This window comes from Amphiura filiformis, chromosome 4 (genome assembly GCF_039555335.1).
Source record: "Amphiura filiformis chromosome 4, Afil_fr2py, whole genome shotgun sequence".
NCBI lineage: Eukaryota > Metazoa > Echinodermata > Ophiuroidea > Amphilepidida > Amphiuridae > Amphiura > Amphiura filiformis.
This window is the reverse complement of record NC_092631.1, coordinates 27,372,416-27,390,937: the sequence shown is the minus strand read 5'-3', so window position 1 is coordinate 27,390,937 and position 18,522 is coordinate 27,372,416. Positions and strand designations below refer to the sequence as shown.

Sequence of the window (18,522 nt, the reverse complement as noted above, 5' to 3'; positions counted from 1 at the left end):
TAGATCAATTAAAAATTGAATTTCAAATGGACCACTTAGGGGCTGTTCAATTGAGCCCCCCAGCCCACCAAAAATCGCTTGCCCAAGTCTCGGTCCGCCAAAAAATCTTTGCCCCCCTGCACATGCCAAAATTGGGGGGGGGGTCGGTTTTCCTAAGCCTTTAGCATTTTATTTAAAAGGTGCCCCAAGAATGTGTGCCAAAAATCACTTTCCCCCCCTCTCGGCTTGCCAAAAATTGCCCCCCCCCAATTTTTACCCTCCCCCAGGCCTCTTAATTATTGCACAGCCCCTTAGGCCTAGAAGGGTAATTTTTTTGGAGGTGGGTGGGGATATTTTTTTAGGGGGGCAAGCCATTTTTGGCACGTTTACGGCCGGCCTACCTATCTTAAACCACTAAAAAGGTACGGCCGAAAATTTTGACTTTTGGTATATCAATGGGTCCAAATTTCTTGAAGATTTGGTACATTTACCCCCCCCCACCCCACCCCGGAAGCTGCATTTTTCTAGAATCGGGAGTAGTGCTTGTTTATTAGGCTTATGTCCCACATTTGGTTCTTGTCTGATTTTTTGCTGGAGGAATCTATCTGTGTATTCGCATTGTAAAAAGGTCACAGTCAAGGTTCCGGTTCTGACAACTCTGAGTTCAATATCCGGTCGGCGTGCGCCGTGGAGGTCAGGGCTGGTCAGGGTCAGTTACGTAGAGAAAAATTTTGCAGATACATAACGCTGGCGAAAGTTTGTGTTTTATACAGAAAGAAAATATCTGTGAAGACCAAAGATGTTTGGACTAATATCCAGACCGACAAGGCGACTTGCCCAAACGGTAAGAAGAAAAATCGCAGTGTCATGAGTGTTTCACAACAAGTTGTGAGTGGTGATGTTTTGGCATGTCGGTGAACAAAATAATTTTTTTTATTTATAAGCTTACTGAAAAATGACATGATCATGATGATGCATGCATGATGATTGATGCATACGCACCAATCTATCATTAATTACAGTACATGTACAGTGGCGTAGCGTGGGTCATCACATGGGGGGCATCAGGCAGGTCTGATGGGGGGCACAAGCCATTTTTCAGGCAATTTTCCTATTTTTTTCCAGATCGATTGGGGAATGTGCCCTATAAAATGCAGTAAACCTTTGATTTGGCGCGTATTGTAAGGATACATCAGCGTATTTTCTGCGTTACGCACTTGTTTCTGATTGGCTGCTGAGGCGATCTGTTTTTGCCAAGTGGAAATTTATGAATGAACTGTGCGCCGTACGCGTTGTTAGCGCCGAATTTGCAACATCACGGTATTCGCGCTCGTCAAAGGTTTGCTGCATTTGACTATAGGCCCCCACCCACCCACGTGCCCCTATGACGCTACGCCACTGATATGCTATACCAGCTAGCTATTTCACGGGCTATTTCCAATCAATTAACTCGGACACTGCTTTTTGCTGTCTGAAGTTAAAGAAACGAAACGGAGAGAAGATGAACACATGAACAAAGTTGAAGCAGAAGTCACTGTACTTGGTATCCCGAGGTTTTGAACTTAAATAAAAAATGATAATATTTTGCAGTACCGTAATTGAGTAAAGTAAATCTTTGTTGATGAGCGCGTACTACCGTGATGTTGCTAAGACTAGTCAGAGAGAAACAACACATTTGGCGCAAAGTTCATTCCTAAATAGGGGGGGGGGAGATTTTTTGACACATGTATGTCATAAGGAGGAGGTCAAAAAGAATATTTGGCATGTCATCAGGAGAGGAAGACTTTTTGGCATGACCAAAAATGGCAGAGCAGAGGGGGGGGTAGGGGGGCAATTTTTGCCAGACCATAAGGAATCACCACCCTAGAGGTACATGTTTGCACAGCCATGGGGTTATTCAGTGTCATGAAGGTAGCATGAAATCAACAAATATGTTGAGAAATCCTTTAATGGGCCCTCTCAGTCTCCCATGCGTTAACTTTTAATGAGAATTGTATTATGAACTTTGTACATACATGTATTTTATGAATTTTCTTCAATATGTTTTGACAAGTTGACAGTGAATGTTCTATTCTGTATATTGTTGGATGTTGGGCATTATGGGCAATTGTTTCTTTCCCAAAGTTGTAATTCTGTGTTTTGGATCATATAAAGATTGGAGATATTTATTCCCTGAATTCTGCATCCTTCACAAGGCTTTGCAACAGTGCAGAATTTCGGCGGATGTTTGATGGTAATTTTGCATTACTGGATAGTAAAATGCATTCAATTGTAGATTTTATTTCTTTTGTTTTATTTCTTTTCCTCAAACAGATTGCATGTGCGAGTCGTAACAGCAGCACATTAGTGGTAGCAGAACACAACAATGACCAACTGACCCCCATCACACTGAGCGCTGTCAACGCTGCATCCAAGATTGGTGGTGAGGTATCATGTCTTGTTGCTGGGACACAGTGTAGTAAGGTAGGTATATACCATACTGTAACGGGTAAGATCATTGATGAGACAATCTCAATGAATGTTTACAAGCGTATTAATGTAACAACTTAAAGGTGGGTGACCTGATCGAAATTAGGCATTCCAAATCAGTATATTTCCAAAGAAATCATCAAGAAACTGTTGGAATTAGTCTTCACTGTGCTACGCAATACCACGTTTGAGACACATTTGACAGTTTTTTGATGATATCTTTGGAAATACAATGAATTGGAACTCCTAATTTCAATATAATTATGTTAATTAATGAGAAAAATAGGATCTTTCATTTGATATCAATTTATTATATAATTATTAGTAATAAAATGCTGTTGACAGACTACCAGTATCTGTATGTCAGTAATTCCATAAGGAAATAAGTCACATTAAAGGTCCGTAACCCGATCGACAGCATCATCCCCCCGATTTTTTCATTGTTGATGAGGTTTTGGTATCACAATATAGATACTATTTTTCTCATTACTATTCTGAAATTTGACGCTCCAAGTCGATGTATTTCCGGAGAAATCATTAAACACAGCGGTTTTTACAGGCTACCAGTTGTTCGCATTTTACACGACACGGGAGTTTTGGGTAGTCATAGAATGAAATCGGAATAGATTCGGATGACTTCACCCCAGTACCAATTCGTCCGCAAAAATACATCAAATAGCCCCACTAATGTCAAACTATAGATGGCGCTATAATGATATAAAACAAAAAACAAAAATAAAGAAATACATAAGAGGCGAAATAAATAAGGAAACATGACCTATATTGTCAAGCATGATACGAGGAATATGAAAAAAATTATGAGAGCACCTCCCCCCCATTAAAAAATTAGTTAAAAAATAAAACAAAGAAAAATCATAAATATGTGAAAATGTGCATCATATAGCTAAAAATAAAGAAATAATTAATTAAGTGAAGTAAATACAGCATGGGCTATCTTGTCAAGAATGATAATGAGCGCAGTGATATGTAATGTTTTTGGCTCCAAGCTTGCTTGACGAGCCATCGTGATCGCGCTAAGTGGACGGTGTATTTTGCTTCATTTTTACCACTTCAATGGTGCTTTTTATGCTAAGGTTATTTCTGTGTGCGATATGTGCTTTTAAAATTGAGTTCTAACTTTCTAAAAGTTATTTTTCAATCGATTGCACTCCATATTGGGTTGAAATGAGGTGGGAAAGTAGTTATTTTATGAAAGAAAAGTCCGAAATCGTCATGAGAAACGAGCAATTTCAATCGCTTTGCTTGGTTCCCTGTGTGTGCTAGAGATTATTTTGGTCTGTATAATTTAAGTTGTGAGAAGATGACGGAAATAGTCGGATTGAACTATTTTTCTTTGGCAAGTTGGCACCTGTTATCTGAACACGGACCGAAAAGTCATGCAAGCTGTTCGTATTTCATCACGCTCTTTGTAGATTTAATTGTTAGAATATAGTTAAAAACAGTAAAATAAACCATATTGTGGACATGATTCTGAGGAAAAATTATATTTTCAATGGGATTTACCCCTCTTCGCAAAATTGTATTTTTCTATAGCAAAAACAGTCTAAATAAATGATGTTCCACTTTGCCCAACAATTTTATACTTCAGAATATCAAAGATTAATATGTTTTCTCCTGAAAAACAACATAGTTTTTAGGCCAGGACTTCTTAAGAAATTCAAGACCACGGTTTATTTGACATCGACTGTGCCGACCAATCTCGCCATTTTTGACTGTTTATTTTGGTTTCACCACACAAGGGTCATGACCTTACGGCGCATTGATTGATCATGTTGATTCTGATTGGACGGTCCCAAGGTCATCACAGTTATGAATGAATAATTCATAAGGGGGGTGGCAGAAATAGAAAAGTTGAAATAAAATGTACATAATTATTGAATTAAAATGTGACTGAAATTAGTGGTTTCAGAAATCATTGATCATGTTGATTGAAAGTTGCCATGTTTAATGTTTTACTCTAGGCTGTGCAATATTAATCATGAGTTAAGTTTTTGAGAGAAATCAAAAGGAATGTCAAGCAATCAATGACACCCGGGGGGGGGGGAATCACTTTTAAAAAAAATTCCCCAATCAGAAAAAAGTTACCAAAAAAAAAAATTTGACCCGATTGCTTCCGGAAATTAGTAACAACTGTCGTATGGGCATGAAACTGGGGTAGGTACAGTCAACATTTGGAGTCAAATTTTGGAAGGTCAATTCGGGGTCACCAGGGGTCATCTGAGGTCAAATTAGTAAAAACTATCGTATGGGTATGAAACTTGGTGGGTACCGTCAACATTTATAGCCAAATTTTGTGAAGGTCATTTCGGGGTCACCAGAGGTCATCTGAGGTCAAGTTAGTAAAACTGTCGGATGGACATGAAACTTGGTGGATACAGTCAACATTTGGAGTCAAATTTTTGGAAAGTCATTTCAGGGTCACCAGGGGTCATCTGAGGTCAAATTAGTAAAAACTGTCGGATGGGCATGAAACTTGGTAGCTACAGTCAACATTTGGAGTCAAATTTTTGGAAGGTCATTTTGGGGTCACCAGGGGTCATCTGAGGTCAAATTAGTAAAAACTGTTGTATGGGCATGAAACTTGCCCGTACAGTTAGAGCCAAATTTTGGGAAGGTCATTTCGGGGTCACCATGGGTCATTTGAGGTCAAATTAGTAAAAACTGTTGTATGGGCATGGAACTTGGTGGGTGCAGTCAACATTTAAAGCCAAATTTTGGGAAGGTCATTTCGGGGTCACCAGGGTCATTTGAGGTCAAATTAGTAAAACTGTTGTATGGGCATGAAACTTGGTGGGTACAGTCAACATTTAGAGCCAAATTTGGGGAAGGTCATTTCGGGGTCACCAGGGGTCATCTGAGGTCAAATTAGTAGAAACTGTCAAAAGGGCATGAAACTTGGTGGATACAGTCAACATTTGGAGTCAAAATTTTTGAAAGCCATTTCAGGGTCACCAGGGGTCATCTGAGGTCAAATTAGTAAAAACTGTCGGATGGGCATGACATTTGGTGGGTACAGTCACCATTTAGAGCCCAATTTTGGGAGGTCATTTCAGGGTCACCTGAGGTCATCCAGGGGTCATTTGAGGTCAAATTAGTAAAAACTGTTATATGTGCTTGAAACTTGTTAAGTACAGTCAACATTTATAGGCAAATTTTGGGAAGGTCATTTTGGGGTCACCAGGGGTCATCTGAGGTCAAATTAGTAAAAACTGTTGTATGGGCATGAAACATAGTGATACCGTCAACATTTGGATTCAAATTTTGGAAGGTCATTTTGGGGTCACCAGGGTCATTTGAGGTCAAATTAATAACAACTGTTGGATGGGCATGAAACTTGGTGGGTACAGTCAACATTTGGAGTCAAATTTTTGGAAGGTCATTTTGGGGTCACTAGGGGTCATTTGAGGTCAAATTAGTAAAAACTGTCGGATGAGCATTAAACTTGGTGGGTACAGTCAACATTTGGAGTTAAATTTTGGGAAGGTCATTTCAGGGTCACCTGAGGTTATCCAGGGGTCATTTAAAGTCAAATTAGTAAAAACTGTTATATGGGCATGAAACATGGTAGGTACAGTCAACATTTAGAGCCAAATGTTTGGAAGGTCATTCCAGGGTCACCATGGGTCATCTGAGGTCAATTTAGTAACAGCTGTCATATGGGTGTGAAACTGTGAGTACAGTCAACATTTGGAAGGTCATTACGGGTCACCAGGGGTCATCTGAGGTCAAATTAGTAAAAACATTTGGACGGGCATGAAACTTGGTGGATGCAGTCAACATTTGCAGTCACATTTTTGGAAGGTCATTTTGGGGTCACCATGGGTTATCTGAGGTCAAATGAGTAAAAACTGTTGGATAGGCATGAAACCTGGTGGGTACAGTCACTATTTAGAGCCAAAGTTTTGGAAGGCCATTTCAGGGTCACCTGAGGTCAACTGAGATCAAATTAGTATAAACTGTCGTATAGGTATTAAACTTGGTGGGTACAGTCACTAATTAATTATAGCCAAAACCTTATTCAGACAACACTATTCTTGACATTGGCTTATGTATTTTAATACATTTTGATCAGTTTCGGTCCATTTGGACCCATTTCTATTCAATTCCACCAGATTCGATCCATGTCGCTAAATAGTAATTCCCTAAATTGATTGATGTATTCTCGTATGCTCTGCAAATGAGATAGCTACCAACCAACCAGATGTACCCATTGAATGTGATCTGTCACATTGCACAAACGACTCCAAGAACAATTACTTTTACTGTCACCAAAAAGCGCAGAGCCACAGCGCCATTGGTGCTCTTGTTTAAGATTAATCAGTATGAATAGAGGGTATAAAAGTGTACAGGGGCGAGCCGGTTTTCAGTGCCAAGGCGAACACTTCCTGTTTCCACCGGCACATGCGCTCGGCCGTTGTTTCGGGATGCCTGACCAGAATGCAATTCACGCGTACCAGCGTATTGGCTTGCTAATATGCTAATTATTCACATCTATGCTGAAATTGTTCCCGTTTTCTCACATAGATTGATAAAGGGGACAATATTTGACATTGTATACATAAGTTTGAAGAGAATCCATATCCTAAACCGATAGGGTTACCCCCCTTTAAGGCAGCTGTGTACTCTAGACATTGTTTCTTTCGCAAAATTGAGTTTTTTTTTGATATGTTTGTACTTTGTTATGTTTTTCATAAATACAAGGAATGAAAATCCAGATTTGTAAACTCCAACTGCAATATTTTAAGGATTTTATTTCACTATTCCACTCGTGTTTGAAATTGAAAAGGAAAGAAAATCTTTGTTGTACCAGCAGGGTACACGCGCGCAACAACGCATCGTGTTGCGTATCGCCCAATTTGTTAACGCCCAAATATCTGCATGCGCGGCGCATCTTATGGAAACACCACGGAAGCACAAAAACCTAGTGGTCAAATGGCTCCGTTTTAGCTGATAAAATGGGTTTTTTTTCAAGTTCTTTCCCCGATTTAAATATCAAGTTATGAATGGATTTCGCTCAAACTTCTCAAGGGGCCGTGGATTTACCCGATGTTTATGTAATGTAAGGTAGAAAAATAAAAACTGCCGCATTCTTCTGTGAGATTCGATGAAAGTGCAAAATGTGACCACTTTAAACTTCAACGGCCCTTATTTCAATGTTCATTTTCTCGGTAAAATGACGATTTAGGTATACGATAACTCAATAAATACAGCATCTATAGGTAAGCAAATATGATCATCGTAAAAAGCATGATCGACTCAAGAAACGGTTTTCTCATTTTTTTATATTTTGGTCTATTTCGATTTTAGGCATCATTTTGTGCAAATAGGCATTTGTGAATTTTAAAAGTTCAATTTGATGCCTTATATGGTCAATATCTCAAAAAATAAGGCCAATATCAAAAAATAAAAAACCGCTTTTGGAATGGAGCCTCAAGATTGAGCTAAAACAAAATAAAATATTTTGGAAAGAGTGTTTTTTGTTATGATGTACCTAACAAATATTGCCAAAAACTCATTTTTTGTGATTTTCTTCATAATTGTTGTTTTTACCCCAAATCTGTATTTATATTAAGATTTATTGATGTCTTGCCTTCATAAAAATGTATACTTTTATATGTCTTGCGTGAATAATTACAAAGTTATTGCACTTTTACTACATGCATGTCGGAGAGTACACAGCCTCCTTAACAAGGAGAATTTATGTGTTCTTTTTGCATGAATGCTTGAAACTGAAAGGGACAACATTTTATGTTAGGGGTCCCTATACTTATACGTAAGTTTTAAAGAATTCCATTTTCCAAATATATTGGGGCACCTTCCTTTTTATGTAACAACTTGTCAGTAATGTAAATGTCCCCTGTAATGTTTTAAAACATGTGATATGTTTCGGGTTTTGGTCGAAACGATACAATAACATTTATAAACGTCAGGTTATTTTAAGGTCATGTGTTTGCTGGGATGTTGCTTTTAAACTGGCCTAGATGAAAAATAGTATTAAAAAAAGTATAATAAGTTTGTAAACATTTTGATATGTATACGAAAGAAGAACTTTTAGGCATTTCTTGGCTTTTAGTTGCACTCTCCCATCTGTTCTTTTTGTTTTTGCTGTGCTTACTTGTTGTGTTTTTATGATGGAAGTAAATGAATATGATAAAACGAATATGAAATTATTTATCTAAGTTAGTGTATATATCATAATCTTACAGTTTCAATGTTCAATGCTCAAAAGTGGTTTCATCTGACTGGCAACCCATCACATCTGACTGTTTCATTTTATAGCGCCTGATATAGCGTCCAATATCCAAAAATAAAATGTTCAGCTTACGAGTAACTTTGTTTTGCCTTAAATTTGGTTGTTACATAGCCGATATTTTACTGATCCCAGTATCAAACCGGGCAAGGCAAGTTAATGCCGCCGCGCTTTCGTCGCAATATAATATGGATAAAACTAAAGCAGATGTCACTATAGGTCAAATATCTAATTCTCGATCTTGAGAGGATGTACCTTCTGTGTACTGTTGCGTGAAGCAACACGATTGCGCGACCTAAGACTGTGATTGGTCAATCCTACAAAGTCGTGCTTGCTCCATAAGCATGTGGTTTTGCGTAGTACGCTCAACACAAATAGCTGTGCTGACCCAAGTAGCTCTCATGATCGAGAATTAGTTATTTTGCCTCTCTATACCAAACTTGGGGTGAGTTAAAGTATAGTTATTTTGATTTCTACAAGTATGTATACTATTAATTTTCTCGTTTCATCTCATCTCAGGTTGTAGAAGAGCTAAGCAAGGTTTCCGGTGTCACTAAGATCCTGGTAGCAGATAATGAAGCCTACAAGGGATTTCTACCAGAAGCTATAACACCGCTTTTACTGGCCACACAGAAGCAATTTAATTTCACACATATAACAGCAGGTGCTACAGCATTTGGAAAGGTAAGCCAATTAGACATGTAAGTTTTGATGTTTTCAGTGTAAAAGCTTAAAAAAATTCATTGTCAAGCTTTGTTAGCAACGGTTGATACCTTGTTGCTTCTTTTGGAGTCTCGTTGTGAAAGCCTCTCAACTTATATTTAAAAATAACATTATAAGCATACTGAATGTAGGAGGCATTTCATGTGTGCATTATTGCATATGTCAATTATTCAGAGACATTGTGGGTTTAGATAAGTATTTAGCGCACCCTAAATCAGATATACCGTCCTGTGCAAGGATGAAAATCGCACAAATCAACTACTCAGTGCCAGAAGTGGGTAAGTGCAAGAGCTATTGCACTTACCCACTTCTGGCACTGAGCAGTCGAAATGTCAACTTGAAATGGTTATTTAACTCTGTGTAAGACTAACACATTGTTATTATTTCTCTTTTGTGTTGCGTAGTCGCTGTTACCAAGGTTAGCAGCCAAACTAGATGTTGCTCCTATTTCTGATATTATTGGTATTGAAGACGCAGAGACATTTGTTAGAACTATTTATGCAGGTAGGTTAATCCAAAGAGATTATATATCCAAAGAGTACTGATTCAAGTTTACCTTTGTGTAATGCAAAGGTAAATCAGAGAAAAAGAAGATAGAGAAGCGGCACTCCGTACAATTTACGTGCAAACGGCCTATACCGATGTAAGGACAGAAAATGTGACTCTCGCGCTAGTCTCCCACACTGACACTCGTCGTTCATACCGCCAGGACCACATAATTAACCGGTTGTGCAGGAGACCAGCTCAAGAGTCACATATTTTTTTCTTCCGTAGTGTCGCGGTCCTGGGTAAATCCGCTCTATTGGTTTGTCGCTCATGGAGGGCAAATAGTGTACCTCCGATAATTTGCATCTTTAAGGTTAGCAACTATAAAAACTGTTGTGATTTGGTAGTTTACAGCATCTTGCGAATGGTAGTGAGCTTTGGCATTGATCATTTCATAGCGAGTGTGTAGAAGAATCCAAATATCACAGATATACTTTTGTAGGTCCTGTGGTTCTTGAGTTATGTTGTAAAGAGTGCTGAAACAACAACCTTTTTGTAAAACGTGCATATTATAACTCGTTAAGGGGGTACTACACCCCTGCCCAATTTTGTGCCTATTTTTGCATTTTTCTCAAAAATCATAGCGCATTGGTGACAAGTAAGATATGTATATTATAGGGGCAAGGACTACAACTATTGCGCTGGACATTTTATTTCAGCACAGACAACAGTTGTGGAGTCAAAGTCAAAAATGAGGGAAAACCAGTATTTGATCAATAAATCAATAACTACTTGCCTTGAGTTGCTGAATTTTCAGTGCAGTAGTTGTAGTCCTTGCCCCTATAATATACATATCTTACTTGTCACCAATGCATTATAATTTTTGAGGTAAATGCAAAAATTTGCACAAAATTGGCCAGGGGTGTAGTACCCCCTTAACAACAATAAATCAAGCAAGTTTTCAAAGTACCGTATATGATTTGTAGAATGAACTGTTTTTTCTGGTTGCTCCATGGATGAACTGGAAGACTTTTTCACCCTCCATACCATATACCATAAGAGGGTCTAAAAGCCGGTTTTGATCAGTGACCATTATTTTGGTTTTGCTACAAAGACATATAATCTAGACGTTCCACCATAATCTGTTCCTCTGTATTCAGTATTCTGTTGTAAATTACATTTACAGGTAACGCCATTGCTACAGTACGTTCCAAGGATGCAATCAAGGTGTTTAGTGTAAGGGGGACATCTTTTGAGCCTTCAGCAGCAGAAGGTGGCTCAGCCGCATCAGAAGCAGGTAAGGGACTGGTCACATATTAAGTTACAATTACAGGTAATGCCATTGCTAAAGTACGTTCCAAGGATGCAATCAAGGTGTTTAGTGTAAGGGGAACATCTTTTGAGCCTTCAGCAGCAGAAGGTGGCTCAGCTGCATCAGAAGCAGGTAAGGGACTGGTCACATTATTAAGTTACAATTACAGGTAATGCCATTGCTAAAGTACGTTCCAAGGATGCAATCAAGGTGTTTAGTTTAAGGGGAACATCTTTTGAGCCTTCAGCAGCAGAAGGTGGCTCAGCTGCATCAGAAGCAGGTAAGGGACTGGTCACATATTAAGTTACAATTACTGGTAATGCCATTGCTAAAGTACGTTCCAAGGATGCAATCAAGGTGTTTAGTGTAAGGGGGACATCTTTTGAGCCTTCAGCAGCAGAAGGTGGCTCAGCTGCATCAAAAGCAGGTAAGGGACTGGTCACATTATTGATGCTCTTGACTCTTTCCATGGATTTGCCATCTTGCCATCAAAACAATGTTCCCCTTTGCACTTTACAAGCGTACATGGTAATTTAAGCATCTGCTTGATAGCAGTATGCACACAACACAGACTTTGAGATGATTGTGTAAGGGTCAATAGGGTGTAATCTTGGACCTTCATTGCTTGGGAAAATAGTAGATGTATTGATTCCATGTACGTGTATATATTTTTTACACCAAAAAACAAACAACCTTTCTTTTATTCATGAAAGTTTGACATTTGAAAACAAAATGTGTGTAAGAAAATCATAATGGTTATAAATGTTTGCCAAGTTAGTTGCTATAGTGTTTTAAAGTACTGTAAAAGTCAATATTTTCATGAGAAGATATTTTCGCGATTTTGAAGATTTTGTCAATTGTGCGAGAATTAAATTTCGCGATTTTGATATTGATACAATAAAACCTAATGCAAAAGGTTATTTTTGCGAGTTTTTATTTTCGCGATTTTATGTCCATTCGCGAAATAAAAACCTCGCGAAAATTTCTACTTTTACAGTAAGTCATGACATGAGTCTTTCTTAAAATACATTGTGATTGCTCAACCAGTATAGTACAGAAAATGTTAGTACACTCAATGATATCTGTATCACTTCCTTGATCCATGACTACTCAAATATAGAGAGGTTCAATTGCCAAATGATGTCCGATAATTGGTTTTGCTTAAAATGTAATGAAGGTTAAACCTGCAACCTCAAAATATGTTTAACGAATGACTCCGGCAAGCACAACATTATGCCTTATATGTAAGAAAAATAGTTATCAAGCACGAATCACATGGTTTTATTTAAAACAAACTCATAGTGACCATAAAAAAGAATAAAAACATCCATCTCTCAACACGCGATATTCAAACTTTCCGGGCGCCGAAATTGTCGAGTGCAATGACGTCCCAGTATTACAATGAAGGCTGACGACAATTGAACACAAATAACCATTACGTCATTGCACAATTTCGGTGCGGGAATTTTGAATATCGCGTTTTGAGAGCCGACTGTTTTTATTCGTTTTTATGGTCAACATGAGTTTGTTTTAAATAAAACCCTGTGATTTGTGATTTATAATTATTTTTCTAAAATATAAGGCATAATGTTATGATTGCCGGAGACTCCCTTTAATGTAATACTGTTTTCATGCTAATATATTACAATTCATGGGAATATATGTTTTGTAAAATAAAATATTTAGCCGAGCCACAGACTGTTCATTGGTCAGCATATGTTACTGGAAACACATAAACATTTTTGTTCAGCCTTATGTTATGGACATTGATATGATTCTGTCTAAAATACACTGGTGTTGACTCATATTACTGATATTTTCAGCCCCTGAATCAGGAGTTAGCAATGACCAGTCATCATGGGTTGGTCAGGCCTTGACTAAGAGTGACCGTCCTGAGCTGACCAGTGCCGATGCTGTCATATCAGGAGGTAAGTCTGAATGAGAGTCAGTATGCAAGATGCATGTGTAATTAGGTGAAGTAAAATCATGCCACTGTTTTTCCATGAAGTAAAATCAAGTTAGGATTTGAAATAGCTATGAAGGATGATCTGATTTATCTTTATCCCTAGATCATGCCTACTTATTGTCCATCATAATACAAATTTTGTTACCAGTGTAAACCAATTTCTTTCTCAATGACTCTGTGTGAGATAAAGGGTTTGAAATATATGTTTTTCTGTAAGCCAAAATGCAAGTGGGTTGTCCCAATTATAGGGCTTCAAATGCACATTTTTAGGTTGTCCGAAGGGAGACCTTATGGCACACACCGACATCGCCCGGTTAATAATTACATTACACAGTAGAGACATTAAAATGAATACCCAGGATCGATACATGTGAATGTGCTATGCACAATTTGATATTCAGACAATAAATACCAGGGTAGAAAATGGTGAATATCTCCCGTAATTTATTTAGTCTAAAGAAGCCAGATTTTGTTCCTTGCACTTATGTGTTGAACGGATATGATAGTCGTTAGCTTGCGTCTTGAGAAAGAAGCTTGCGTCTTGAACTCAAAAACTTACAAAAATTCAGATTTTATATGTGCCGAACTATAGCGCAGCGTATAGGCTGGCTCCACTCACTTGTGGAAGCAGTCTAAAAGCAGATGACCATTGACCTCATCATGGCGTATACATGCTCACTCACACACAGAGAGGTCGATTACCAGGCTATTGTCAGTAGCCTTAGTCGGATGTCCCTCGGCTCATTATGCGTCTCAAATGTTGGAACAAAATGGCCATGCGTGGCTGTGGATTCAACCTACCATGGCGATTTCTGCCATGAAGATATCGGGGCGATGACACTGTGTGGCCCTACTTCCTTTAATACACATTTTCCTTATTTAATTTATCACACTGTTGATTTTCCAGGTCGAGGTATGAAGAATGGCGAGAACTTCCAGCTGCTGTACGATCTTGCTGATCACATGAATGCTGCTGTAGGAGCCTCCCGTGCTGCTGTTGATGCTGGATTTGTCCCTAATGACATGCAGGTTGGACAGACTGGAAAGATTGTGGCACCAGTAAGTGTGGGATTTCATCCATTTTCAAATTCAATGGCAGTACCAAATTTGGGGGTGGGGGTGTAGGCTACCAAATTTGGGGGAAGTGAATTGGGGAAGGCACAAATCAATCTAAACATTTGTCTACAATTTGTCATATTCCCCCTAAAAATGGTTCATTTTCATAGTTTCTTACTTTGACTGGGGGAAGGGGGGCAAAGTCGAAAGAGTGGGCGCTCTACCGATATTTTGCCTGACCAATGATCAAGTTGCATGTAAAGTTAAGCTGTTCTGGGGTTCTATGTATATATATCCTAACCAGCTTATAATTGGCAAGAATTATTCAGTTTTTGTTACTGCGCAATTCAATTAAGTCCCAACTTACGCCCGCGTAAATTCACAAAAGAGCGCATCAGTCACACAGTACGCAAAGTGCAGTTGGCTTAGGTGCTGCGCCCAGCTGTGTGTATGCCATTCTATATCAATCCACAAAATTATGAGTCCCGCCTATTAGGAGCTGATAAGTGCAGTAATTATAATGATGATGCTGATGCTGATGAATCAGTTGTGTTGAATCATACATGTGTGTCAGATACATTGCTAAGTTTATCCTTTATGGAAGGTTAGGTTTTCAGCCATTTAAGGAAGAACATTTCCACAATATTGTCTGGTAATCTACAATATTTATCACTTTTTAAAGCAAATGTCTTCATTATGTTTCATTTCAGCAAGTATACATAGCAGTAGGCATTTCAGGTGCCATTCAGCATCTGGCTGGTATGAAGGATAGCAAAGTTATTGTTGCAATAAATAAAGACCCAGAGGCTCCCATCTTCCAAGTAGCCGACTATGGACTAGTGGCTGATTTGTTTAAGGTAAGATGCTTTAACTTCACAATAGTATTGTGATAAGTATCATATGTTAGGTAAGATGTCCCCTATAATCGAAGTAGACAACTTAATAACTAACCTTATCCGAGTGGTTTGGATGGAGATACCCTATGTGTAGTTTGCAAGCACTCTGCTCCAGGTTAGACATCCAAGATGTGGGAATGTGTGGGGTTCAGGAGAGCAGTAGTGTGGGGTTGATATAACACTGATTGGATCATCTGATTTTTTTTCCTCAAGTGACCTTAATATTGATTCATTACACTCTTAAATAGCGAGAACCAATCAGAGCAAATGTTAGAATGTATAATGCAATGAATTCATAGAGGTGCACTGTACGTACTACACACAATGCTTTTGGACGCATTCATTTTCTTGCGGATTGATGCATTTATATTTTACTTGTATTTTCCAACAATTTTAGTGACAATTTTGATGTGACAATTTGACAATGTTGATGACGATGTTTAGTGATAATTTTGACGATGTTGATGCATCTAATTATGCACTCCTTCCTGTGGGGATCAATATCTCAGTACGTGTGCATTATTTTTGCCCAATTTCACTTGCAATAAGTGATACGCATTTATCAATCTATAATTAACCTACCTGATGATTCCTTTCACTCACTTCCATTTTGTTTCTTCTCTATACAGGCTGTTCCAGAGATGACTGCAATCTTGGACAAGCAGTAAATGTGGAACTGATTCATATGATTGAAATACTTGACTTATGAGAGGAGGGGATTTTTGCCTAGGACAAAAATACAGATTTTGTATACATGTATATGCAAAACATTTGATTTTAAATGATATTGAATGGACAATATTTTGACATAATGAAACATGATTATTAGATTATGGTCATGTGACAGATTTCATATTAATGTTTATGATACATATGTGCCCATCCACCACAAACTGGTCGTAAAGTCGGCATTTTCCATTTTGAGATACAATCAAAAATAGTATATGGATTTCTATGTAAAATATACTAGGAATTTGAACTTTGATGAACCATAACATCACTTCCAGATGTCTGATGAAGCTGGTTGAGGTGTCATTTTCAAGCTGAAAGTGCATTCTTTCTAAATCTGCAAGAAACAGAAAATGCTCAAGAGCCGACTTTACTACCACTTTGTGGTGGACGGTCACATTGTCAGTCTGCCTTGAACGATGGAATATTGGAATAAGCTGTTGCATTGACACAGACAATAATTATACATAATTTAGTGTGGAAATGTGTAGCACCAACAAAAAAAATCAGTATTTTGTATAGAATTATCAATAATTTGCACAGCACTTGTCTTAAATGTTGAGCATTGTCTGAAATGTTGGACATACACGCATATTTCGCTGGTTGCATTAACCTGACCATGCGAAGCAAATATACACATATACAAGGGCAGTTTGTGGGCACGCTTGGGGCACAACTACGTAAAAGTACTGATGTCACTGCCTAAGTCCAGGTGAACAGACATATAAAAAATAATAAATGGTTATGCCCTGCAGAGACCTTCTTACGTATAAATTCCACAAAGCCCCATTCCAGGGGTTACTTAAGCTGGCAATATTCTCATTCTCCACATTTGACTTCCCACACCCTGTTTAAACTTATGTTCAGAGATGAGAATTGTGCATGATGGGATATTTGGAAAAAGTACATTATGAGCTATGCTGACAATGGATTATATCTTTCAATGTGGGATAGCATTATAAACTGCAATTAACCTTTTCAGTAAATCCCATAATCCTTTGCTGGGGACCTCTGATGTTGATGCTTATGTGCACATCGTTACTGCACGCTTCACGGCTTAGAAATGGGTAGTGACGATGTTCGCTAAACGATGTGCACATCAGCGTGATCGTCACACTGTGACATCAAATGACGACATCTTACTCTTAGGTCTACCCGCAAAGGTTTGTGCGAATTACCAAAAAGGTCAATTCAATTTAATGAATGCCCATCGAGTTCTGCAGGGAGGTTATGGGACACAGCAGACATGTGGAATTATATACATGTTTAAAATAGCATATTGTGTTCATTTTATAATTGGAATTGTGAGTACAGCATGTTTGCTGTTGGTCTCACTGTAGTATGTGACCTGAAATTTGAATAATTATAATCTATATCTTGTCATTATGATAAACTGAAAGTGTTGAAAACCCTGCACAAGTCTGCATGTAGTAAATCTGCTTGCAACTCAATAGTCAACAGTAAACCTCTATAAAATCCACTCTGATTCAGATCAAATGGAAAAATAATGGAAAGACATGTCTTTTTTACTGATTAGCAAACACATTGCTATACCATTTTTCACCCTGATGTGGCAGTGGCGTCAGTGCGCATTTATATTGGGGTCAGCTTCAAATCGCCACTGGAGCTTCAAATCGTTAGAGGTCGCTTACAGTGTTGGCATACACAATCACACTCTTAAAGACGCCACATAGATGCATGCGTGTAAATTTTCGCAAAACAGTTGTCTCAACACATTGACATCACTGCAACATCAGGGTGAAAAATGGAATATCAAAATTGAGAATAGATAAGAAAAGAAAGTCTAATACAAGAGTTTGCTCTGTATCAATGTTACAAAACTTTTCACCACAGCAAGATTTGTTTTGCTCTTTAAAATCTTAAGAAAGAGTGATACACTCATAACATGATATGATTTTCATTACATTTATATTATTTGTTGTGAACTTGCTTCCAGTAAAGCATGTTTATGTCATGAACAGGGTGGAAAGTGAATAAATTAGCACACAGAAAAAGTGTGTGATGTATTTATGAATTAGTGCTTGTGATGTGGAATTTTATTAGCCTGTTTCTCCTCAAGGTATGTCAACACATATCATTGTTTTAACATTTTGTGTCACCAGGGGGTATATGGGCAATTCCAAGTGCATCATTCCGCAATGCGAAGTTTGCATATTCAATTTGGAAATTAGGGTGGTTTGGAAAAGTTTCTCCTCACTGGTGTTTGTTGTGGTCATTTATTAAATTTTCTAACAAAATATATAATGTTCAATTCCAGACCTGGAAACTACCGATACCTATCACATTAATATATATGCATACATTTCTAGCTATTTTTAACATAAGATTTTGTTTCTTAATTAACTTATTCATCTTTTTCTGCTTTTTTGTGGCAATTTTTATTCTATTAACTGTATATTTGTGTGCAAATTGAGAGCGCTATTATTTTAAATTAAATTATGCCAAATAATTTAAGTTATTCCTTACATTTCATTATAAAAAGTTTTTGAAAATTTCCTTGCTAATTGTTGCTCTTTTTCTGATGTTTTAATGCCATTATACCAGTGTCTACCACTTGTAAAGATGAAAACACGATTTAAGATAAATAGCACCATCAGTGGTCACTTTTACTTTA

At 37.9% G+C, this 18,522-nt stretch overlaps 1 protein-coding gene across 2 annotated transcripts; it reads left to right on the top strand.

Moving 5' to 3' along the window:
- Positions 1–663: 663 nt before the first annotated feature.
- On the top strand, positions 664–17,922 carry LOC140150762 (electron transfer flavoprotein subunit alpha, mitochondrial-like). 2 transcript variants are annotated; one of them, XM_072172864.1, is made up of 9 exons: positions 664–823; positions 2,293–2,442; positions 9,239–9,403; positions 9,847–9,946; positions 11,262–11,372; positions 13,064–13,168; positions 14,114–14,265; positions 14,973–15,119; positions 15,788–17,922. In XM_072172864.1, the coding sequence occupies exons 1-9, from the start codon at positions 779–781 to the stop codon at positions 15,824–15,826; spliced, it is 1,014 nt and encodes a 337-aa protein (XP_072028965.1). In that variant the 5' UTR covers positions 664–778; the 3' UTR covers positions 15,827–17,922. The 2 variants fall into 2 exon arrangements, with proteins under 2 accessions (XP_072028965.1, XP_072028966.1); XM_072172865.1 differs by lacking the exon at positions 11,262–11,372 and adding an exon at positions 11,115–11,225.
- Positions 17,923–18,522: the final 600 nt, after the last annotated feature.